This window comes from Sciurus carolinensis, chromosome 2 (genome assembly GCF_902686445.1).
Source record: "Sciurus carolinensis chromosome 2, mSciCar1.2, whole genome shotgun sequence".
Lineage (NCBI taxonomy): Eukaryota > Metazoa > Chordata > Mammalia > Rodentia > Sciuridae > Sciurus > Sciurus carolinensis.
The window spans coordinates 98,478,798-98,505,461 of record NC_062214.1 but is presented as its reverse complement, the minus strand read 5'-3'; the positions used below and the strand labels follow the sequence as shown (position 1 = coordinate 98,505,461).

At 36.9% G+C, this 26,664-nt stretch overlaps 1 protein-coding gene across 2 annotated transcripts in view; it reads right to left on the bottom strand.

The window, feature by feature from the left end:
• The window catches only part of Dnaaf4 (dynein axonemal assembly factor 4), a 128,812-nt gene that overhangs the window by 23,270 nt on the left and 78,878 nt on the right, over positions 1 to 26,664 (bottom strand). For both annotated transcript variants that reach the window (XM_047538995.1, XM_047538994.1), the window contains 3 exons: positions 18,011 to 18,144; positions 7,681 to 7,912; positions 2,355 to 2,500 (listed from right to left, as the gene is read on the bottom strand). In XM_047538995.1, coding sequence (XP_047394951.1) covers positions 2,355 to 2,500; positions 7,681 to 7,912; positions 18,011 to 18,144 — 512 coding nt within the window. The remainder of the gene's footprint in view (positions 1 to 2,354; positions 2,501 to 7,680; positions 7,913 to 18,010; positions 18,145 to 26,664) is intronic.

Genomic DNA, 26,664 nt, shown 5'->3' with positions numbered 1-26,664 from the left:
TGGGCAACATGAGTAGAGTAAATCCTTATAAGTTGATTTTCTTTGGTATTTTTTCAGTGACAGAAAGCTACTGAACACAGGGGACAAACTATAACCAAACCATATCATAAACAAAGATCTTATTTCTAAGAAGGGCTGAGGATGTAGCTAACTGGCAGAGCAGCCTTGGGTTCAATCTTCAGCAGTACAAAAAAAAAAAAGTGATCGAAAAGCTCTTATTCCCTACCATCATGTGAAGATAATAATAAGAAGGTAGCTATGAAGATATAGTAAGAAAGTAGGCATGCAACAAGCTAGGATGAGGACCCACACCAAAATCTGGCTACGCTTGCACCCTGATCGCATTTTTTAGTTGTAGTGGATACACTGCCTTTATTTAATTTATTTATTTTTATGTGGTGCTGAGGATTGAACCCAGGGCCTCACACGTGCTAGGCAAGCACTCCAGCTCCCTTGCACCCTGATCTTAAAATCATAAGAAAGGAATGTTTGGGCTGGAGTCACAGCTCAGTGGTAGTAGAGTGCTTGTCTAACATGTGTGAGGCACTGGGTTTGATTCTCAGCAATACATATAAATTAAATAAAGTTAATTGACAACTAAACAAAATACTTAAAAAAGAAGAGAAAGGAACATTTGTTGATTAAGCCACTCAATTTGTGATATTTTGATTATAGCAGCCTGAACAGAAAAATGCACTATTTGATGGTGATTTTAACCTGTCAGTCCTTATACAACCCCCACCCCAAATACTGGGGATTGAACATGCTAGGTAAGTGAGCTACACCCCCATCCCTTTCTATTTTATTTTGAGACAGGGTCTAACTTAGTTGCCCAGGACAGCCTCCCAAGTAGCTGAGATTACAGGTATGTGCCACCATGCCCAACTTAGTATTTATATACTTTAAAACTTTTTTTAAATTTCACAACCTGGTGGGCATTAAATAGATAAAAATTTCAAGTACAAATTTCATCTCTCTGGGAATTCGCTTGATTATTATTTTACCTTTTTTATTCCTTTTTTAAATATTTTTTTAGTTGTCAATGGATCTTTTTATTTTATTTATTTTATTTATGTATATGTGGTGCTGAGTATCAAACCCAGAGCCTCACACATGCCAGGCAAGTGCTTTACCACTGAGCCACAACTCTACCCCCTATTATTTTACTTTTTGAAATTTTATTTTTCTACATTAAAATAATTATAGTTGCATAATTGTAGAAATAATTTCAAAATGAAATATAGAAATATGTTGGTTAGCTGAGCAAGATGGAGCATGCCTGTAATCCCAGTGGCTCGGGAGGCTGAGGCAGGAGGATTGAGAGTTCAAAGCTAGCCTCAGCAAAAGCAAGGCTCTCAGTAACTAACTCAGCTATTTATTATATATATACTCAGTTATATATTACTGTCTCTAAATAAAATACAAAAAAGAGCTGGGGACATGGCTCAGTGATCAAGTGCCCCTGAGTTTAATCCCCAGTACTCTCCCCACCAAAAAAAGAAATATGTTGCTTAATAAGAAAACATATTTATAAATTGTCATTCTGTCTTAAGGATCTTCAGTTATTTGTACAGCATTTTTTGGTGGGGCGGGTACTGGGATTGAAACCAGAAGTGCTTTACCACTGAGCTATATCCCCAGCCCTTTTTGTTTCTTATTTTCACTAATTGCTTAGGGCCTCACTAAGTTGCTGAGGCTGACTTTGAACTTGCAACTCTCTTCTCTCTGCCTCCTCATCTGCTGGGATTATAGGCATATGCCACTGTGCATAGCTTCTAGAACTTTTCAACTGAGAAAGGTATCAGTTCTTGCCTTACAGTAAAAAAAAACAAAAACAAAGAAAACAACCCTCTTAGCATTTATGTAACTACAGATATAATACTTAAGAGTACAGGGCTCAGTAAGTTTAATGATAATTTTCAAATCTTTTCTGTTCCAAAGTTTATTAATATATTACCAAGGGCTGGAGATGTAGCTCAGTGGTATAGTGCTTGCTAGCATGTACAAAGCTATGGCTATGGGTTTGATCCCCAGCACCACACACACAAAAAAAAAAAAAAAAAAAGAAAATGATGTATAAAATAAAATGATAAAACAAATGGTAAAGTGTAACAGTTTCTCTCTCAGAATAAGCAGTAATTTTACATATTGAATCAATGTTCTCTCATCAGTATTTGAGAGTCAATAATAAATCTTCAAAATATACTTTCTCATAAGGAAATATTCATGAATATATTCATGAAGTCTTTAGTGTAATAAATACTTAAAAATATAGAATCATACAAGTTTTGATAGATGAAATGAAATGAAAGCATTTTAACTGGTATCACTGTAACTAAAGCAAGTGTATCTACCTCCTCTTCTTCTGCTACTTTAGATTCACGGAGTGCAGTTGGGAATACACGAGGAGTGAAGTTTATTTTAATATTTCCAACAGAGCGAGGAGCAGGAATACAGTCTTCCTTTAACTTTGCAAAAAATATATTTTCTGAATTTCTCCCTGCAAAAAGCAATGGTAGAAGTAAACCATTTATTTCTCACTTTCTAGTTAACAAATTGACTTTTAAAATGATTACATATCTAAGCTAATCCTGAAATCTTAAACAAATAAACCAAAGATATTTTCTGCAAAAAGAAATATAACATGGCAGCTAATCTATTCTTTAATCAGTGACTCCACTACTTTTCTAGGATTCTCTTTGTTCAACTATAATGTTCAATTTACATCATCTCTAAGGAAGAGCACTTAAGCAACTCTATATCACTCTAGATGAGGAACTTATACAAAGCTATCATTGTCAATACCACCCCCTATAGCAATATCTCCTATACATTTCCTCGTGAGGGTGTAAGTTTTTCTACCATCAGAGAGAGAGAATGAGAAAAGGCAAAGAATACTAATGAAAATCTGAATATTTTTATAAAAGTGATGAGCTGTAATGACTGTTAAGTCAATATAAGAAGGGAAATTAATATATATGTTGGAACATGACCTATTTAAGTAAAGAAAAAGAAAAGGTAGCTTAAAAACAACAGCAGCAACAACAAAAAGCAAAACTACTAACGGACCAAAAATAGGATACACAGGCTTAAAGGCAAATATCAAAACTGGTGGAAAAAAAAAAAGATTTGCAAGAAATAGGATAGGGCCAGGTGGAATGGCACTTGCCTATAATTGTAGCAATTCAGGAGTCTGAGAATGAAGTATCACAAGTTTGAGATCAGTCTCAGCAACTTAGCAAGACCCCATTTCTAGAGTGCCCCTGGGTGTACACACACACACACACACAGCAGGAGTAATATCCTTGACAGAAAATGAATATAAACAAAGAAAGAAAGAGAAAAAATAATCTTACAATTTAAAAAACTTGAAAAAGGCCAAGTGTAATCCCAGCTACTTGGGAGGCTAAGGCAGAAGAATGACTTGAGCCTAAGAGTTCCAGGCCAGCCTGGGCAACATAAAGAGATCCATCCCATAAACAAATAATTAAATAAAAACTTAGAAAAAGACCTGAGTAGACATTTCAAAGGAGGGGTGCAGGTAAGAGAAAAGACCTCTTATACCCAAGAATGGGAGCCATATGATGTGAAGACAGAAGTGAACCTTCCAGTCTGGACCTTGGTTCCTGTGGAACATAGTCATCTATCAGACTAGATTGATCACTGTAGCATAACAAAGTGTTACATTACAATAAATTAATTTTTTGGATCTCTTCATTACAATGGTTAGCTTGAGCCCACCTTATGTTCAAGAGTAGACATAAATAAATAAGAGAAATTTTATGGTAACAAATTTAAAAAGATGAAATGTGCAATTTAGAAACAAATTACCAAAATTAACTTGAAAAAACAGAAAATCTGAAAAACCCAGTACTATTATAAAACTAAACATATAAAACTAGCTGTGAACTATTATAAAATTATATGGCACACACCTGCTCAGGGGGACTGAGGCAGGAAGACTGTAAGTTTGAGATCACAACTGACAATTTATTGAGATCCTGTCTCAAAATAAAAAAAAAAACAAAAGGGCTAAGGATATAGCTCAGTGGTAGAGCACTCCTGGGTTCAATAAATAAATAAATAACCCAGTCTGTGCCACTCTGTGATACTTTCACAAAACAAAAAGACTTGCTTGGCCTTTTCAATCTAAAACCTCATTTATTTAAATTCTCAGAATTTAAGAAAATACTTTTAATGATTTCCTCTATTTTTCTTTCCCTTTCCCTAATATTTCTACTATGTGATGCTGGACATCTTGGATGAATCTTCTAATGCTTTTTCTATTTTAAATTTTTTTGTCATTCTGTTCTACTTTCTGAAAAATTTCCCAAACTTTTTGCTTTCTCAGTATTCTTTATTTTAGCCTCGTAGCCCATTTTTCAATACTAAGGATTAACCAAGGGTCTTGCACATACTAGGCAAGCACTCTATTACAAGCTACATCCCTGACCTGTTTTTCTTTTAAAATTTCAAGATAGGATTTCACTAAGTTGCCCAGGTGTGCCTTGAACTTGTAATCCTCTTGCCTCACCCATCCAGAGTAGCTGAATTACAGGCATGTGCCACTGCACCAGGCTGAACTCTGCTCTTTTGAACTGTATATTCATTCTTTCATTAGTTCCACCCTGTCTTTATTATTGTAGCTTGATGCTAAGTCTCCAAATCAGGTAGTTTGATCCACCTTTTGTTTTCATTTCTTTCGCTATTCTAGGTCATTTGCATTCTTATATAAAATTTTAACATCAACTTGTCAGTTTCTAAGGGATTTCTATTGGAATTGCACTGAATCTATAGTTGATTTAAAAGGAATTGGAGGGTTGGGTTTGTGGTTCAGTGGTAGAGCGTTTGCCTGACACGTGTGAGGCACCGGGTTTGATCCTCAGCACCAAATATAAATTAATTAATTAATTAATTAAAAAATGAAATAAAATAAAGGCATTGTGCAATACCACCTACAACTTTAAAAAATAGAAGAAAAAATAAAGAGAATTGGAACCAGGTGTGGAAGTACATGCCTGTAATTGTAGCAACTTGTAAGTTGAGGTAGGAGGATCTCAAGTTTGAGGTCAGCCTCAGCAACTTAGTGAGGTCCTAAACAATTTAGCAAAACCCTGTCTCAAAATAAAAAATAAAAAATGACTGGGGATGTGGTTCAGGGGTAAAGTACCCCTGGGTTCAATCTGTAATACCAAAATCAATTAATCAATCAATAAAAATTGGCATCTTAACAATATCCAGTTTTGTGATTCATGAACATGTTATACCTTTTCATTTATGTAGGCTTTTTAAACTATCTCTCAGCAATTATTCCATAACTTTTAGTGATAAGATCTTGAATTTCTTTTGTTAAATTTATTCATAAATATTTTATGTTTCTTGGACTACTACAAATGAATTAAAGTTTGATTTTCCAATTGTTTGCTCTTGATCAATAAAAAAATCAAGTGACTTTTATAATATTATAACCCAAGACACTGCTAAATCTACTTACTAGTTAGCAGTTATTCTGTATCTTCTTTAGGTATTTCTACATTGAAAATCATCTCTACTTCTCGTCTTTTTTTTTTTTTGGTGGTGGTACTGGGGATTGAACCCAGGGGACCTTAACCACTGAACTGGCCTTTTTTTTTTTTATTTTTAATTTTGAGACAGGGTCTCGCTATGTTGAGTATAGCCTCACTAAGTTGCTGAGGCTGGCTTTGAATTTGTGATCCTCCTGCCTCAGCTTCCCAACACATTGGGATTACAGGCTTGAGTGACCACATCCAACTTCACCTAATCTTTATGCTTTTTATTTCTTCTTGTGTTAATACAATGGCAAAGACCTCCAGTATAATGTTGAATAGAAGTAGTAAAAGTGGACAACTTTGTATTGTTCTTGGATCTATGGGGCAAAGCATTCAATAATTCAACAGTAAATATGTTTACTTGGAAAATATGAAATTTGCTGAGAAAGTTTTCATAAATTAGTGTTGGATTTTGTCAAATGTCTTTCTGTAATACTGAAATGATCATATTTTTTCCTTTATTCTATTAATGTGATTAATTACAATGAATGATTTTCAAATGGTAAGCCAACTATGCATTCTTAAATAAATTCTATTTTTTATTGCAGGACTCAATTTGTTACTATATTGTTGTGGATGTCTGCATTTATATTCATAAGGCACATAGGCTTGCAATTTTCTTTTTCTGTAATGACTTTGTCAGGATTTGATTTTAGAATTAGACTGGCTTCAAAAAGGGTTGGGGAGCCAGGTGCAGTGGCTCAGAAGACTGTAAAACTGCATTGGAAGTCAAAGTCAGTCTCAGGAAAGCAAGGTGCTAAGCAACCCAGTGAGACCCTGCCTCTAAAGAAAATACAAAATAGGGCTGGGGATGCTGCTCAGTGATCAAGTAGTCCTGAGTTCAATCCCTGGTACATCCTCCACCCCCCAAAAAAGTAGGGGGTAAAAGTTGAGAAGTATTCCTAAAAAGAGTTGAGAAGTATTCATAAAACAGTATTCTGTTTTACAAAAGATTTTTATGTAAAATTGGTATTATTTCTTCTTTAAATGTTTGCTAGAATCCATTATTGATATCATTGGGGCCTAGAGTTTTCTTTGTGGAATTTTTTTTTTCCCAAGTCCTAGGGGCAATCAAACTTAGGTCTTCAAACAGGCTAGGCAAATGTTATACCACTAAACTACACTGTCCCTGTAGGAAGGTTTATAACAGCCAGTTCAGTTCCTGTGTCTTTTCAGATTTTCTCTTTTTTCTGTGCCAATTATGGTACACTTTATTTTTTAATAAATTAGTATATTTCATCTAAGTTGCTTAATTTGTTAGCATAAACTGTTTCACAGTATTCTGTGACCAAAATGATTACTGAGTGACTAATGGGTACATACAGCATGGACACAGAGGACAAAAGGATGATTCACATCCTGGGCAGGACAGAGCAGGATGGCACCCTACTCAAAACAGTGAATAATTTAAAACTTTAAAGTTTGTCATAGGTATGTATGTATAGGAAAAGCATAGTATGTGTAGGGTTCATTAATATCCTGTTTCAGGAATCCACTGGGGATCTCAGAACATATCCCTTAAGGATAAAGGGAGACTCCTATAAATCTACAATAAATTTCAATACTCTAAAATCAGATAAAGTCAAAATTAGCTTTCAATAAAGAATTATAGTCTTTTACCTATCTTTGAACACATCGGGATCAAAAGCTAGAAGCAGCCCTTATTTACTGAAGACTAAGTTTGCTTATAGTACTCATTTTCTTGAGTCATGTTAGAATAGGGTCTTTGAATGAAATTCCTAGTTCCTCACATCTAAAGGAATAAATGAATACTCCTTACACTGCTCAGACACTCCAAGTCTTTTGACACCTAAATTAAGCACATTTTCAACAGTACCTGCATCATTTTTTTAAGGTACACAAGCAAAGAAGACATTGAATCTTTAGTCATTTATTAGAAAAGCTCACTACTCCCTGTAAGAAGAAATACATTTCTTATATATTAATATTTCATTTTAATCTTCATATTGTAATGCTTATTCTCAATATACAAAACAATGACCTAATACTGTGAACAAATTTACCGAAATAATAATGATCATAATAAAAGTATCATATATATTTCAACAACAGTACTCACTTTTCCAGAATTATTAAAGTAATTAGGTACCTTTTGTGGCAAGATTTCTAGATGCTGAATTTTTAGTGAGATTTTTATGTTTTAATTTTTTTCTTTCTTCTTCAGTTTGCTTTTCTTGTTGATGTAATTTCTTTTCTTTCTGAATTCTTTTTCGTTCTTCAGCTTTTCTTTGACATTCTTTCCAGGCTTCCAATTCTTTAGTTGCTTTTCTTCGTTCATTTTCTTTCATATCTTCTATTTTCTTCCTCTCTTCTTCTTCAATCTGTAAAAATTACAATTACCAAATCCTTTAAGACACATAAAAAACATTTCTTTAAATAGATTATACTAGTTAATTATTCTTACCTCTAAACTTCTGCCATTGCATCTGTAGCCATAGTAGTGAATAAAGAATAAAAATGGGAAAGACAAATTATTTAATAGAATGCCTATTGATTTGTGGGTCATGGATCACATGTTTTAGTCCTGGATCTACCACTAACTACTGTTCCGATCTTGGGCAATCACTTCCTCTAAGTTCAGTTTACTCATGTATAAAATGTGGTGAGTATTGTTATATTATATCTAAGGGTTCCATTAAAAAGTTAGAATTTATTATTCTAAAAGTTAAGTAAGTTCCCCCCAAACCTACGTACATACACCCACCAAAACATATACAGAAATGTGTGCCCTTCTACTTATCCCAGTCTTACCTTATCTTAGGACTGAAGTTCTACCCACCCTCACCTGAGAAAAGAGGGCACAGTAGAGAAGGAAATAGGAAAGATAAATAGAGAGTTTGTTTCTGGTGGATGGAAATGTCTGAACTCTTAATCCTGCTGCTGATTATGTTTGCACTGTAGCTGTTTAATGCTTTCACGTAAAAAGCTAAACATTGGATGAATTTGAAAGCAGTATCTTGTATAGGAGTGTGGCAACATTTTTCACTTCTAAAAATGTCTTCACGCAGACAAGAAAAAAATGTTAAATAGAGCAAATGGTTGGTGTACATGACTATCTGATTTTCATATGGTAAAGAAAATTTTTCACCTCTATCCTCTAGAGAAGTATTTTCTCCATTGATCAAAATGTCTTGTTACCCAATACAGTAGGCATTAGCCACACATTGCTAATTAAACAGTTTGAATATGGCTATTATGACTGAGGAACTGAATTTTCAATTTTACTTTCATATATATATATATATATATATATATGTGTGTGTGTGTGTATATATACATAATATATATACTTATATAAACACATTTATATATGTGTTTACAGTACTGTGGACTGAACCCAGGGGCTCTTAACCACTGAACTACATCTCCAGTTCTTTTTTGTTTTGAGATAGGGTCTCACTAAGTTGCTGAGGCTGGTCTCAAACATATGATCCTTCTGCCTCAGCCTCCTGAGTTGCTGGGACTATAGTTATTTGCTACCTATAATCAATATATATTGTTGTGCCAGCATTGTATATTTAAAGTAATTTACATTTAAATAGTACATCTAGAGTGGTTCTAGAATAGGGACATGGTGGATGAAGGCTCCTAGAGATTGTATTGCTTAGGATACAAACCTTATAAGAAATCAGTACCGAAAGGTGCTCTATAATATCTACATGACTTAATACTCTCTTCTGGAAGACTATTTTCCTACTGAACTTTGAGACAAAAACTTCAAAATAAATTTCACAGGATATTGAAAGAATTCTAATTCTGTTGCTATGGTTTGGATCTGGTTTCTGCCCAACATTCATATATCAGAGGCTTGGTCCTTAGAGTGGTGATGTGGGAGGTGGTAGGGTGGGACCTTGAAGAACTGTGGCCTAGTGGGAGATCCTTAGGTCACTAGGGGCACTGTCCTCAGAAGGGATTAAAATCATTCTTTGGAGACCCTTGAGTCAGTTCTAGAGAGAGCAAGTTGTTATAAAAGCCTGAGCCTGATACCTGAATCACTCTCTGGCTTCCTATTTTGGGATATGATCTCTTGCTCTCACACATGCTCTTCCCATCATGTTATCCATCAGAGGCTGAGCAGATGGGGTTCCCTGATCTTGGACTTTCAGTCTCTAAAATTGAGCTAAATGAACCTCTTTTCTTTATAAAGTTACCCAGCTTCAGGTGTTTTCTTACATTAATGAAAAACAGATAAAATACATTCACCTAAGGCTTGGGCTAAGCAGAGAAGATAATAATTACTACATATTCTAAGTTCAGAGAGTTGCCAGTGAACTTCCAACAAGATGGGTTAGGGAGAATTTATACATAGCAATGAGCCAGCATTTATACACTTGGCAAAGGGGATTATGAACAGTCAGTATTAGAGATCAAAAAGGAGAAAATAATGATTTCACCCAGTTTAATAAAGTTTGCCTTTTATTCTTTCTGCCTTAAGACAAGGAAAAAGGAAAAGTATATCAAGTCAGACATGCTCACCCCTCATAATCTGTATTGACAGAAATAATTAAATTTTTTTTTAAATTTCAGCTTAAAACAATACATATTTATTTATTTAAAATTTAGTTGTAGACGGACACAATACTTTCATTTTATTTACTCATGTGGTGCTGAGGATCAAACCCAGTGCCTCGTACATGCAAGGCAAGCCACTGTACCTCTGAGCTACAACCCCAGCCCAAAACATCTTTATAGTCTCATGGTTTGGGTGGGTCTAGATTTGGGATCCACTTATTTGGGTCCTCTACTTCAAGGTCTCTTAAGAGGCTGCAATCAAGGTGTCAGCCAGAGCTGGAGTCAGATATGAAGGCTTAGTTGAGGAAGGATCTGTTTCTAAGCTCACATGTTTGTTGGCAGGATCCAGCACCTTGCAGACTGTAGGATTAATGGCCTCCAGTCTTTGCTGGCTGTCAGCAAAGAAATAACCTTCTGTTCCTAGCCATGATGGCCTTTCTGCAGGACAGCTCACAATACTGCCTTTTGCTTCACCAAAGGCAGCAAGGACAGCTGCTCAAGGCAGAGACCTTTGTTTCACGTTTCAATCTTTATTTCTCCCACATTCAGTCAGTTACCGTGCCCTTCAGATCCTAACACTAAAGCGTCTCTCAAGTCTGTCTTGTCCTCTCCATTTTAAGTCCTAAGATTCAGTACTCATCTTTGCTCTACTGCTATTCTACAGAGTCTCTCTAGCTTGGTACTGTACCCACATAGATTCTACAACCAGCTTTCTGGAAGTGGGAAAAACACTGATTTGCAGTATCTGCTGATTTCTGTGAGGCAAATACCCCCACCCTGGCTCATTTCCATCTACTGTCACTGGGAACAGTGTTGGGAAGAGATGCTCAGTAGCTCACCATCATATAGTGTTTCCACTCTCCAGATACTGTAGATTTTTAAAAACATCTCAGAAACTTGGATAACAATAAAATGTAGTAAGTTAATTAGGAAATGATAAACCTTTTAAATCTTTGATTTTAGTGTAATTTAGTATTTAATAATGGCTATATTTAATAACCTACTCAGAAAATTCCTAGCTACATACCACTGCCCTGGCCCTTGTCTTTATAATCAAGATGCCCAAAGCACAGTAGTCATTTCAACACAAATAACACCATATATCACTGCCCCTGCTCTTTCTGGTGGTTTCTCATGGTTCAAAATCCTTTATGTATAAAAGACCCCTCATCCTCTACCATACCTGATGGCTCCAGCTGTATTCTGGGTGGAAATTAAACAAATGATGGCAATAAAAAAACCTAACACTGTGCTAAGCACTCAACATTACATGCATTATATTGTTTAATCTTTGCAACAATCATATGAGTTAGCTACTTTTATTATCCCCATTTTGCAAATGAGGAAAGTGAAGAGTGTCTAAATGACCTGTAAAAGTTTATGTGGAGAATAAGTAACAGAACTGGTCCAATAATAAAACCCAGACTCTTAGGATTATGACAGTCTCATCAACAATCCAACACTCCCCGCATGCACTATGTTCTTCCTATCTTCTTCCCATTGCACATGTTTTTTTCTCTATCGAGAATGTCACATGACTAGTGACACCAGCAGCACCATCACTTTACCCTTACCTACGCAAGGAGCTGCTACTCTTAAGTACCTCATTCAATGGTACTTAGAACTAGGTATTTCAGCTACTTTCTAAACTGGGAGGTAAGAGAAACTGAGAGACTCAAGAGTATACAGCCAACCCTGGAGTCAAGCAGCCCTGAAGGCAGGACTGATATGGGGTAATAAGCATTTAAAAAATAAAACAAAAACCTCATTTTCTCCAAGTGCCAAGGCATGAAGGAATAACTAAGGTGTCTTAGGATTGAAAACAGTCAAAATGTATTCCTATTAAATGAAATGGAGTCTAGCTAACTATTCCTTCTTTGTTTTGTTGTCTTTTTTGGTTTTGGTGTTTTATTTTGAGTGGGGGTGTTATTTGTTTGGTATTTAGGATTCAACTGGGCCCCTGAGCATACTAAACACACACTGTACCATTGAGCTATACCCCCATCCCACAACTGCCCCTTCTTAAGCTACAACTAAATTAGTTAGAAAGAAAGAAAGGAGAGGGAAGGGGGTGGGTAGAAGGGGGTGGGTAGAAAGGAGGAAGAGGGAAGAGGAAAAGGGGAGGACAGGGAGGAGGAAGGAGGGAGAGATGGAAGGAGGAAATGGGAGAAAGAAAAAAAAACTCATAATACTATCCAAAGCTAAGAACTTAACTCACAGATAGTTTATTGCCAGGATCCCTGTGGCACGCAGAAGTCTAGAGCATTCTAGAGTACTATATCCCCCTACCCTGTTCCTCCTAAAGATTTCTTTAGCCATGCTAGAACAGCAGTTTCCAGAAAACAAACCAGGAATTGGAAAGAACATGAATGGTCCTAAAGAAAGGAAAAGAAATCTTACAGACAAAAAATTGGGTAGGTGAGCTTCCTCATTAGTAGTCAATCAAAAGTCCCTTCCTGACTCCTTCCCTTTGACCTCAAACACTCTTACCAACTACAGAAGAACATATCTGGAATCAAAAGACCAGACAGAGGTTTGTGGAGATGGACTCCCAGCTCCTGACTATCTTCCAAAGGAGCACCATCAACGTCAGAATGTGGGATTTGGCTCCAAAAAAGCACCATAAAGATGGTACATGTGTGTCGGTTGTACGTGCTATTGGGTCTGTTGTTTCTATAGAAGATTCTGGCAGTAGAGAGAAAGTTCTTGATGGTATGAGTTTTCTTAGGAAGATGAGGATATTGTAGGACCTTGCTAATTCGAATTCAGGTCATCTGGTCTGTGAACCACCATTTTTTTAGACATGCGGGCTTCTGAAAATTTTTTAATCAAAGAAAGAAACGTGGGCTGGGGAGATAGCTCAGCTGGTAGAGCGCTTGCCTCATAAGCGCAAGGCCCTGAGTTCGATCCCCAGTACCAAAAAAAAAAAAAGAAAGAAAGAAACGTTTCCTTCTTTCTATGCTAGAAAGAAGGCATAACTGGGATGTTATGGCTTAGAACAACAAGTTAACTGTTAGTACTATATGGGTAGGAGAACAATTCAGGGAGGTACAGAGCCTAAAAGGACACCACCATCTGGCTTCCCTGTTTCCAAATTGGATGAACTCTATCCACTATGGTGTCCAAAGCATCTTATTATCAGTATCTATCTTTTCTGTTAGTTTTTCCTCACTATGACCAAAATACCTGATAAGAACAAGATAGGAGCAGAAAAGTTCGCTTGGGGTTTATGGTTTCACAGGTCCATGGCTGGTTGACTTCATTGCTCTGGGTCTGAGATGAGGCAGAACATCATGGCAGAAGGGCATGGTAGAGAATAGCAGGATGAATTTTAAATAAGGCTTTTAAAAATACTTAAGACTAAGTATTATTACCAAAAGTGAGACTCTTCTTAAAATCAAAAGTTAATAGTAGAGTTCTGATATAAGCCAAGTTGTAGATAAGGGAATTATATCTATAATTTTAATTTATAGTAAATTATATTAGAGATACACAATACCCTTCAGAGAGAGGAAGAAGAAGGACAAAGAAAGTCTTCTCAGAAAGTAAATATGATGACCAGAAAAGCATGAAGGAAATAACACAAAGCTTATGGCGAAGGGAAAAGAGAAACTATGTATCAAAGAAAAAGAACGTATAGGGAAAAAATAGTTTTTGCCTGTGCTATGCTTTTACAATACTTTTTTTTTTTTTTTTTTTTTTTTTTGGTACTGGTGATTGAACTCAGGGCTTCACACATGCTAGGGAAGCACCCCACCACTGAGCTACATTCCAGCACTTTTTATTTTATTTTGAAAAAGGGTATCTCTAAGTTGCCCAGGTTGGTCTGGAACTTTCAATCTTGCCTCAACCTCTGAAACAGATGAGGATTTCAGGTATGTGCCAGCCACTATGCCTGACTCTCAAAATACTTTATACTTCAATTCTGATCACTACACTGAAAAATTCTCTAATACCAACTGGGTGTATTATAATTCAATTCAATTCTGACACTATCTACCTGGACTTAGCACCAGATCCCACAGGTTTAAGGGTCAGTCTCACATTAGATGCCAATACTAAGTCCAGGCCTCTGATACCGCTGGTCGACCAGTTATACAGTGGAGGTTCCCACAAACCTTGCCAATCATTTGTTACAAGAACTCACCCAAGACTCAGGGAAACTATTCATATATATTTACCCTTTATTATAAAAGGATCCAACTCAAGAACAAATATATCAAAGAGATGGACAGGGAAAGACTCTAAATTAAGGAACACTATATTGTTTGATTTGGGGCAATTTGCCCCTCCCCACTCTGGGACTTTTGACAATGTCTACAGACTTTCTTTTCATGCTAGGAAAGTGCTCTACTGAACTACAACCCCAGTACCCAGAAAAACTTAAAATGCTAAGAATAAAGGGCTGGGATGTAGTGTGGTAAAAGAGTACTCGCCTAACATGCATGAGGTTCTGGGTTCAATATCTGGTACCTAGAAAAAAAAATTCTTAAAATGTTAAGAATAATTTTAACAAAATATGAGCAAGTTCTATATGTATGCTACATAATTTTCCTAAGGGACATAAAGTTAATCCAAATAAATGAAAACAAAGCCTGAAAGGAATGTTCCTGAAAATATTCCTGAAAGTAAATCTCAATACATAAATATGTTGATGCTTCACAAATTAATTTATAGTCAATGTAAATTCAATCAAAATGCTAAGAGAACTCATAGGAAACTTGGTAAATAAACATAAAATTCATCTGCAAAAGAAAAAGTTCAGGTTTTATAGAGATATGAAGAGACTGGCAATTCTGCACAAATATCAAGGATAAAACTGGATAGAAATATCAAAAACAACCATTTTAGGGCACTGGAAATTAACCAAAGGAAAACTACAAATTGAAGTAAGTGTTTTAATTTAAAAAACTGCTAAAATTACAGATAAGGACAATAGGAAGCTGTGTCCTTCTGCCTAAAGATGCTCCTAACTACTTACTTCCAACTGGATGATGAGCCTGTCAATTTACCAACGTGAAGCTAGTGAAAAAGAACCCAGCAGCTTTGTTGGTAAAAGACATCTCATTTCTGGATGAGAAAGGGAAAACCTGTGGTTTTGCCCTCTTCAGGTGTGTTAGCCTCGGGGTAGGTCCACATGTCCAGTCATCTGGGACCTCTCCAAACCCTGCTGGGTTTTTATGGAAACTTTAAATATATTTTAAAAACAACAAAAGAACTTTAAAATTGTTACTCCCATTATTACAATAAGAAAATGTTGAAAAAAATAGAAATCAAGTTTTCTTGGACTCATTAGAAGTGAGGTTGCAGTAAAAAATGTTACCCTGAAATATGGAGAGACAGGTTGTGTCTGAAAAAACAAAATGTCTATTTTTCCTCTAATCTTACACCACAGTCAACACAGACTTCTAACATTGGATGTGTAAGAATTTCTCCCATTCAGCAAGTCAGTAATCAGTTTTACACTGGGGTATCCTCTAATCCTGTTCAGTTCTTTTTTTTTTTTTTTTTTTTTGGTGGTGCTGGGGATTTGAACCCAGGGCCTTGTGCTTGCGAGGCAAGCACTCTACAAACTGAGCTATATCCCCAACCCCTGTTCAGTTCTGATACTTAGAGATAACAACATCAGATGCCACAGATTGACACCCCCACCCCCACACCACAACTTTAGATGTCATCATAAGCCCCAGGTTGTTTTTACCTGTGCTTCTGACTGCCTGGTTATAAAGCAGGGTCATAATAATTTGCTCAAGCTGCTCACAGAGGGCTGGGGATATAGCTCAGTTGGTAGAGTGCTTGCCTTGCATGCACAAGGCCCTGGGTTCAATACCCATCACCACAAAAAAAAAAAAAAAAAAAAAAAAAAAGCTGCTCATAGAACTCAGGAAAACACATGTACCAGTTTATCATAAAGAACATAACACGGCTGGGGAGATAGCTCAGCTGGTAGAGTGCTTGAGGCCCTGAGTTCGATCCCCAGTACCGCAAAAAAAAAAAAAAAAAAAAAAAAAAAGGAACATAACAAAGAATTTAGATGATACAATGTATAGGTCAGGGTATGGGGGAAGAGTATGGGGGAAGTAGTGAAGAAGTTCCATGCCCTCTTTAGGTGTGCCACCTTCCAGGAACCCCCACATGCCACATCTGGAAGCTCTTTGAACCTTGCCCTTTTGGGGTTTTATGGAGACTTATGGCATAGGCAGGGTTATTAATAGACTGGGTGAGGAAACCCAGCAAGGCTTGTCCATTCAGATTTTTCTTGGTTCTTTGTGTACCATTCCTTCCTTCAGGGTATGGGGCAGGACTCCTCTGGACTGAGGAGGGTCTTTTTTATTGGTTCTTTTTAGTTATACATAACAATAGAATTCATTTTGATATAATTATAAAAGCATGGAATATAATTTGTTCTAATTCAGTCCTCAGTACTTCCTCTTTACCTCCCCTCCTCCCTCCTCTTACTTCCTTCCCTTTACTCTACTGGTCTTTCTCCTAATTAATTATATATTTTTTTAATTAGTGTCTTGAGGATATACATGATGGTGAGATTCACTGTGATATATATACACACAAACACACACACACACACACACACACACACACACACACACACATATAGATTAGGTCAGATTCATTCCACTGTCTTTCCCTATCACCACTCCTCCCTTCCCTCCATCCTTCTTTATCTATACCACTGATCTTTCTTCTATTCTTTTTCTACCACCACCACCCCCCATTTTGGATTAGCTTCTACATATCAGAGAAAACACTTGACCTTTGACTTTTTGGGACTGGTTTATTTCACTTAGCATGATAGTCTCCAATTCCATCCATTTACCAGCAAATAGACAAAGTCAGTCTTCTTTATGGTAAGTAATATTCCATTGTGTATACATACTACATTTTCTTATCCATTTATATATTGAAAGGCACCTAGGTAGGCTCCATAGCTTGACTATTGTGAATTGTGCTGTTTTACACATTGACGTGGCTGCATCACTGTAGTATGCTGATTTTAAATCTTTGGAATATATACTGAGGAGAGGGTAACTGGGTCAAATAGTGGTTCCATTCTTAGTTTTTTGAGGCCTCTCCATACTGCTTTCCAGAGTGGTTGCACTAATTTGCAGTCCAACCAGCGATGTATGAGAGAACCTTTTTCCTCACATCCTCACCAACATTTATTGTTACTTATATTCTTCTTAATTGCCATTCTGATTAGAATGAGATGAAATCAAGGAGGATCTTAATGACCTACTATCAGACAAGGCATGTCAGAGATTTTCTTTATCTTTTCTTTTTTGTGGTGTTGGGGATTGAACCCAGGGCCTTGTGCTTGTGAGGAAAGCACTCTACCAACTATATCCCCAGCCCATATCTTTTCTTTCTTTCTTTTTCTTTTTCTTTCTTTCTTTTTTTTTTTTTTTTTTTTTTGTTGTTGTTGCAGTGCTGAGGACAGAGAATTTTCTTACAGCTAACTAAAGGCAGGGAAATATTAGAGTTTCTTAGGAATCACTCTCAGAAAGAGAAGTTCTAATTTTGTTTCTCAGTGCTGGGGATCGAACCAAGAGTACTAAGCAAGTGCTCTACCACTAATCTATGTCCACAGTCCTTTTTATTTTTTATTTTGAGACAGAGTTACCCAGCCTGTCCTCAACTTGCAATCCTCCTGCCTCAGCCTCCAGAGTACCTTGGACTATATACATGTGCTACAGTACCCAGCTTATCATCCAAGTACTATACTGTTGACTTTCATACAGATTTTCAAGAATACATGAAATTAGCAAATGGCTCATATAACATACCAAGTCTTATAATCAAATGTTGAGAATTATTATGATTTAAAGTAATTGTCTTTACATACTTACTATTATCTCTTCAGAGGACTTTCCTATCAATATGAAACTTACCTTCATCATAACATTTAGTGTATATTTTTGATCTTCTCGCTTTGCTGTAGCCTTTGCCTCTGTAGCCTCTTTTGCTTTCTCCTGTGCTTGTAAAATAGAATTTTCTCTTATTCTCTGCATCATCTCTTTGTCAACTAAAAAATAAGGAATATTGATAAACCAGGATTATGATAAATTTTTTTACTTAGGAGAAAACTAGTTAACGTACTGATCCAGGATGAGATTTCTTCTGACCCAACTTCACAAGAAGTGAAAATATGTTTAATATTAAACTGGCCAAGTTGTTAACATTAAAAGGCAAGCAATTTACAGTAATAATAATGAGGAGGAACAGGAAGGGATCAGAGAGAAATGGAAAAGGAGTAAGGAATGAGATGGAAGAGGGGAGAGAGTGAGGAGAAAAGATGGAAGAATAGGAGGACAGGAGAACACATTTGTCTTCCTTCCTTTCTGTTGAGAAACTAGGACTATTTACTTATAAACCTGATTACAATGATTCATCCTTATGGTATGTCCTATAAGAGAAGATGAGTGGAGATCACTTGAAATGATCAATCACATTCAAAAACACAGTATTCATTTATACATATAAAGAACAGAGGACCAACTTTAGGAAAATTCCAAAGTAGCTTGGACATGCTCTATATATAGCTTTACCATTCGCAATTATTTTTATATTCACTGTAGCTCAATGTTTTACAAACTGCAAACTGTGATCTTTTAGTGGGTAAATTATCTTGGGAAAGGAGAAATCAGATCCTGAGAGAAAGAATCTAATAGAGGAGGAAACTGGGAGAGGTGGAGATGTGAAGTCTCTCCCCAACCCTATTCTATTTAGAAAGAGGGAAATAGTTGGATCATTTCAGGAACAGAAAAAAAATCAAAAGATAAAATTTTCCGCTGATCAGAACAAGCTCCAAGTCCCGGAGCCAGCGCGGCGTACTCCGGTCTGCAAGCAGCTTCAGGGACCAGTACAGGGCAACCAGAGACCTCCCCAAGCAGCCTGGACCCCTGCGGTGGGAGGCGCCTTTCAAGGCTAGCTTCTCGGAACAGACCGCCCAGTGAGAGCCTTTCTACATAGAGCCAGCCACAAGTCCCCGAGCCAACAGAGAGCTTCAATACGCAAGCAGCCTCTGGGATCAGGGCAGGGCAGCCAGAGACTTCTCCAGGCAGCTCTGCCCACTCTGGCCGCAGGCTCTTTCCACGGGGCGATCCAAGATGGCGGCCTAGAGGGTGACTGCATCTCCAGTCGCTCCAGAACCCAGGACTCAAGAAGGGGAGGCATTGAGAGACTTGGACAAAAATAGAGTCACGGGGTGAGTCTCCCCCACTAGGCGAAACTTGGCCTGGGCGGCAGGCACAGATAGGGGTGGCTTATCAGAGCAGGGCAGGGCAGCTAGAGTCTTTCCCAGGTAGCCTTCCACACTCCGGCGGTGGGCTCCCCCCACACGGCCAGCTGCACAGTGCAGACCCCAGTGAGAGCCTTTCCGCAAAGAGCCAGCTCCAAGCCCTGGAACCAGTAGGGGCCTAGGGGCAGCTTTCTTTGGAAGCACTGCATTATCAAGTTCCTCCAAGACTTCAGGCTACTGAAGGCTGGGAGGTGATACACTGGAAATCTACCGGGACACTATAAGCCAATAGAGGAAATCTGCAATATCTCAGATTCCCATTGACATCTGACCAATATGAGAAAACAAGGGAAGAAAATGTCCCAAACAAACCTAGATACTACATCAATAAAACCCAATGACAGCACAGCAGAAGAAATGTCAGAAAGGGAGTTCAGAATGTACATAATTAAAACAATCAGAGAAGCAAATGAGGAGATGAAAGAGCAAATGCAGGCATTGAAGGAGGAGATGAAAGAGCAAATGCAGGCATTCAATGATCACACCAATCAACAGTTAAAAGACCAAATACGGGAAGCAAGAGATCATTTCAATAAAGAGTTAGAGATACTGAAAAAAAAAAAAAAACTGAAATCCTTGAAATGAAGGAAACAATAAACCAAGTTAAAAACTCCATAGAAAGCATAACCAATAGGATAGAACACCTGGAAGACAGAACCTCAGACATTGAAGACAAATTATTTAATCTTGAAAACAAAGTTGGCCAAACAGAGAAGATGGTAAGAAATCATGAACAGAATCTACAAGAATTATGGGATATCATGAAAAGGCCAAATTTAAGAATTATTGGGATTGAGGAAGGCTTAGAGAAACAAACCAAAGAAATGAACAATCTATTCAATGAAATAATATCAGAAAATTTCCAAAATCTGAAGAATGAAATGGAAAACCAAGTACAAGAGGCTTCTAGAACTCCAAATATACAAAATTACAACAGACCCACACCAAGGCACATTATTATGAAAATACCTAACATACAAAAAAAAAGACAGAATTTAAAAGGCCGCAAGAGAAAAGAATCAAATTACATTCAGAGGGAAACCAATAAGATTATCAGCAGATTTTTCAATCCAGACCCTAAAAGCTAGAAGGGCCTGGAACAACATTTACCAAGCCCTGAAAGAAAATGGATGCCAACCAAGAATCTTATACCCAGCAAAACTTACCTTCAGATTTGACGATGAAATAAGATCCTTCCATGATAAACAAAAGCTAAAGGAATTTACAAAAAGAAAGCCAGCATTACAGAACATTCTCAGCAAAATATTCCATGAAGAAGAGATGAAAAACAACGATGCAAATCAGCAACAGGAGGCGCTAGCCTAAAGGAATAGCCAAATAAAGGAGAAACCAAATCATGTCAAAAAACAAATATGAGTCAAATGACTGGGAATACAAATCATATCACAATAATAACCCTGAATGTAAATGGCCTGAACTCTGAATCAACCAAAAGACATAGACTGGCAGATTGGATTAAAAAGAAAAATCCAACAATATGCTGCCTGCAAAAGACTCATCTCATAGAAAGAGATATCAATAGACTAAAGGTGAAAGGATGGGGAAAAACATACCATGCACACGGACACAGCAAAAAAGCAGGAGTATCCATCCTCATTTCAGATAATGTAGACTTCAAGCCAAAACTAGTCAGAAGGGATAAAGAAGGACATTACATGCTGCTTAAGGGAAGCATAAATCAGCAAGACATAACAATCATAAATATCTATGCCCCGAACATTGGCTCATCCACATATGTCAAACAAATCCTTCTCAATTTTAGAAACCAAATAGACCACAACACAATAATATTAGGCGATTTTAACACATCTCTCTCACCACTGGATAGATCGTCCAAACAAAAATTGAATAAAGAAACCATAGATCTCAATAACACAATCAACAATTTAGACTTAACGGACATATATAGAATATACCATCCAACAAAGAACGAATACACTTTCTTCTGAGCAGCACATGGATCCTTCTCTAAAACAGACCATATTTTATGCCACAAAGCTACTGTTAGCAAATACAAGAAGATAGAGATACTACCTTGTACTCTATTAGATCATAATGGATTGAAATTAGAAATAAATGACAAAATAAAAAACAGAAACTTCTCCAATACCTGGAGATTAAATAATACACTATTATATGATGAATGGATAACAGAAGACATCAGGAGGGAAATAAAAAAATTCTTAGAAGTAAACGAGAACAAAGACACATCATATCAAAATCTCTGGGACACTATGAAAGCAGTACTTAGAGGAAGATTTATTTCATGGGGCGCATTCAAAAAAAGAAGTAGAAATCAACAAATAAACGACTTAACACTACAGCTCAAAGCCCTAGAAAAAGAAGAGCAGACCAATACCAAAAGTAGTAGAAGACAGGAAATAGTTAAAATCAGAACCGAAATCAACGAAATTGAAACAAAAGAAACAATTGGAAAAATTAACAAAATAAACAGTTGGTTCTTTGAAAAAATAAACAATATTGATAAACCTTTAGCCACACTAACAAAGATAAAGAGGGCGAAAACTCAAATTACTAAAATTCAGAATGAACAAGGAAACATCACAACAGACACGACTGAAATACAAAACATAATTAGAAGCTATTTTGAAAATCTATACTCCAACAAAACAGAAAACCTCGAAGACATCAACAAATTTCTAGAGACATATGAGTTACCTAAACTGAACGAGGAGGACATACACAACTTAAATAAACCAATTTCAAGCAATGAAATAGAAGAGGTCATCAAAAGCCTACCAACAAAGAAAAGTTCAGGACCAGATGGGTTCTCAGCCGAGTTCTACTAAAATCTTTAAAGAAGAGCTCATTCCAATACTCCTCAAAGTATTCCATGAAATAGAAGAGGAGGGAACCCTCCCAAACTCGTTCTATGAAGCCAATATCACCCTGATACCTAAACCAGACAGAGACACATCGAGGAAAGAAAATTTCAGACCAATATCCTTAATGAACATCGACGCAAAAATTCTCAACAAAATTTTAGCAAATCACATACAAATATATATTAAAAAGATAGTACACCACGATCAAGTGGGTTTTATCCCAGGGATGCAAGGTTGGTTCAACATTCGGAAATCAATAAATGTCATTCACCATATCAACAGACTTAAAGTTAAGAATCACATGATTATTTCAATAGATGCAGAAAAAGCATTTGATAAAATACAGCATCCCTTCATGCTCAAAACACTAGAAAAAATTGGGGTAGTGGGAACATTCCTTAACATTATAAAGGCCATCTACGCTAAGCCCATGGCCAATATCATTCTAAATGGTGAAAAACTGAAAGCGTTCCCCCTAAAAACTGGAACAAGGTAGGGATGCCCTCTTTCACCGCTTCTATTCAACATCGTCCTTCAGACTCTAGCCAGAGCAATTAGACAAACCAAAGAAATTAAAGGGATACGAATTGGAAAAGAAGAACTCAAACTATCCCTGTTTGCTGACGACATGATTATATATTTAGAGGAACCTGGAAATTCCACCAGAAAACTTTTAGAACTCATAAGTGAATTCAGTAAAGTAGCAGGTTACAAGATCAATGCTCATAAATCCAATGCATTTTTATACATAAGTGATGAATCTTCAGAAAGAGAAATTAGGAAAACTACCCCATTCACAATAGCTTCGAAAAAAATAAAATACTTGGGAATCAATCTCACAAAAGAGGTGAAAGATCTCTACAATGAGAACTACAGAACACTAAAGAAAGAAATTAAAGAAAACCTTAGAAGATGGAAAGATCTCCCATGTTCCTGGATAGGCAGAATTAATATTGTCAAAATGGCCATACTACCTAAAGTGCTATACAGATTCAATGCAATTCCAATTAAAATCCCAATGATGTACCTTGCAGAAATAGAGCAAGCAATTATGAAATTCATCTGGAAGAATAAAAAACCTAGAATAGCTAAAGCAATCCTCAGTAGCAAGAGCGAAGCAGGGGGTATTGCAATACCAGATCTTCAACTCTACTACAAAGCAATAGTAACAAAAACGGCATGGTATTGGTACCAAAATAGACAGGTAGATCAATGGTACAGAATAGAGGACATGGACACAAACCCAAATAAATACAATTTTCTCATACTAGACAAAGGGGTCAAAAATATGCAATGGAGAAAAGATAGCCTCTTCAACAAATGGTGCTGGGAAAACTGGAAAACCATATGCAACAGAATGAAATTAAACCCCTATCTCTCACCCTACACAAAACTCAACTCAAAATGGATCAAGGACCTCGGAATCAGACCAGAGACCCTGCATCTTATAGAAGAAAAAGTAGGTCCAAATCTTCAACTTGTTGGCTTAGGATCAGACTTCCTTAACAGGACTCCCATAGCACAAGAAATAAAAGCAAGAATCAACAACTGGGATAGATTCAAACTAAAAAGCTTTCTCTCAGCAAAGGAAACTATCAGCAATGTGAAGAGAGAGCCTACAGAGCGGGAGAATATCTTTGCCAACCATACTTCAGATAGAGCGCTAATTTCCAGAATCTATGAAGAACTCAAAAAACTCTACACCAAGAATACAAATAATCCAATCAACAAATGGGCTAAGGAAATGAACAGACACTTCACAGAAGAAGATGTACAACCAATCAACAGACACATGAAAAAATGTTCAACATCCCTAGTAACAAGGGAAATGCAAATCAACACTACCCTAAGATTTCATCTCACCCCAATTAGAATGGCGATTATCAAGAACACAAGCAACAATAGGTGTTGGCGAGGATGTGGTGAAAAAGGAACACTCATACAATGCTGGTGGGGTTGCAAATTAGTGCAGCCACTCTGGAAAGCAGTGTGGAGATTCCTCAGAAAGCTTGGAATGGAAACACCATTTGACCCAGCTATCCCACTCCTTGGCCTATACCCAAAGGATTTAAAATCAGCATACTACAGAGATACAGCCACATCAATGTTTATTGCTGCTCAATTCACCATAGCCAGATTGTGGAACCAACCTAGATGCCCTTCAGTTGATAAAGAAACTGTGGCATATATATACAATGGAATATTACTCCGCAATGAAGAATGATAAAATTATGGCATTTGCAGGCAAATGGATGAAATTGGAGAATATCATGCTAAGTGAGATAAGTCAATCTCAAAAAACTAAAGGACGAAGGATCTCGCTGATAAGCAGATGAGGACATATATTGGGGGGTGGGAGGGGTTAGCATTAGGTTTAGGGTTAGGTTTAGGGTTAGGGATAAGGAGTGTGGTAAGAATGAAGGAAAGAAGGACTGTATAGAGGGAAAAGAGGGGTGGGAAGGGTGGGGGGGAAGGGAAAAAAATAGTGAATCAAACATCATAGCATCATAGTCCTATGTAAATGTATGATTACACAAATGGTATGCCTTGACTCCATGTACAAATAGAGAAACAACATGTATCCCATTTGTATACAATAATAATAAAAATTTAAAAAATTTAAAAAATTAAAAAAAGAAACTAAAAAAAAAAAATACAATTTTCCAAATGAAATTTTCCATACCTAAATGAAGAGTGTATCAAGGAGGAACTTTAAGAAAGAAAAAATGGAGGGCACAGTTGTACACACCTCTAATCCTAGTGAGGCTGAGGCAGAAGAAAATCACAAGGTTGAACCATCCTGGGCAACATAGCAAATCTCAAAATAAAAAATAAAAAGGACTGGGAAGTAGCTCAGTGGGTTCAATCTTTAGTATTGCCAGATCAAAACAAAAACAAAGACAAACAAACAAAAAACAAAAACAAAAACAAAGGAGCAGCAGCAAATATACTTTGAGTAATGAGGCGACAAGCTTAAAGCATAGGCTGGCGCTCCACAAAACTTTATGTGAAAAGAAGATTGTTAAATAAATAATCTCACTGAATTGCAAGTGAAACAGTTTCATTTCTAGTGGAATCTCAAACCTAGTTTCTGAGGTAGAATCAATGTCTATTAATTGCTATTTGTTAGTTTTAAGACTTTTGATTAGTCTCGATCAGAGACTTGCAAACTATTATCCATGAGTCAAATCTAGAATACTATCTGTTTCTCTAACACACAAGCTATGATTAATTTTTCACTTTTTCTTTTTTTTTTTTGTATCAGGGGTTGAACCCACAGGAGCATAACCACTGAGTCACATCCCCAGTCCCTGCCCCCGCTTTTTTCTGGGGGGACAGGGTCTCACTAAGTTGCTTAGTGTCTTGCTAAGTTGCAATCTCCCGCCTCAGCATTTACTTTTTTTTTTGGTATTGGGGATTGAGCCCAAAGGCACTTAACCACTGAGCCACTGAGCCACTTCCCAGGCCCTTTTTTGCAGTTTATTTGGAAACAGGGTTTCACTGAGTTGCTTAGGGCCTCACTGCTGCTAGCCAAGGACTAGGATTTCTCCCAACACCTCACTAAATTGCTGAGGCTCGCTTTGAACCTCTTGATCCTCCTGACAGCCTCCTGAGTCACTTGGGATTACAGGCATGCAGCACTACACCTGCCAGCCTTCACATTTTTAATGATTGAAAAAAAAAATTTAAAAATTTAGTGCCATATGAAACTTAGATGAAATTCAAATTTCAGTGTCTACAAATATGTATCATCTGTGGCCACTTTTATCCTACAGTGGCAGCAGCTGAGTGGATGTGATAGAGACCATTTGACCTGCAAAGTCTAAAATATTATGTGGTACTTTACAGAAAAAGTTTGCTAATATGGCTGTCCATATAACTATAAAACAAGAGAATCAAGGAGCCTTCCAATGCAAACAGCTTGAAGACAGATTATGATTATGAAAGAAAATTCCCCTCCTGCTTCTGGAGAAGGTAGCTATCAGGTTAAGATGAGAATCTGACACAGAATAAAGTGTGTAATGTCAGATAATATGTTGTAGGAATAGTACTAGGTTTTCTGATAATGACCCTTTTTTATATCCTAGGAAGATGGTGGTTAAAATATTTCCTAGGGGAATTTGTTGGCCACCAGAAGAGAAAGACACATATATAAACATCTAAGTCAGTAGTTCTCAAACCCAGCCCATCAGAATCACCTGGGAATCCCCTCACCCCACCTGTTTAATTTTAATAAGCCATTACAATTACAATAGATGATGGTTCTAGCCCCACTTAATGGCAACATTAAAATTATTAGGAAGAGTTAGCATAAATGAAAGCATTTCCATTTAATCTTAACTTAGAAGTCAGAACACCCTGAGTGTGTTTTTTCTTT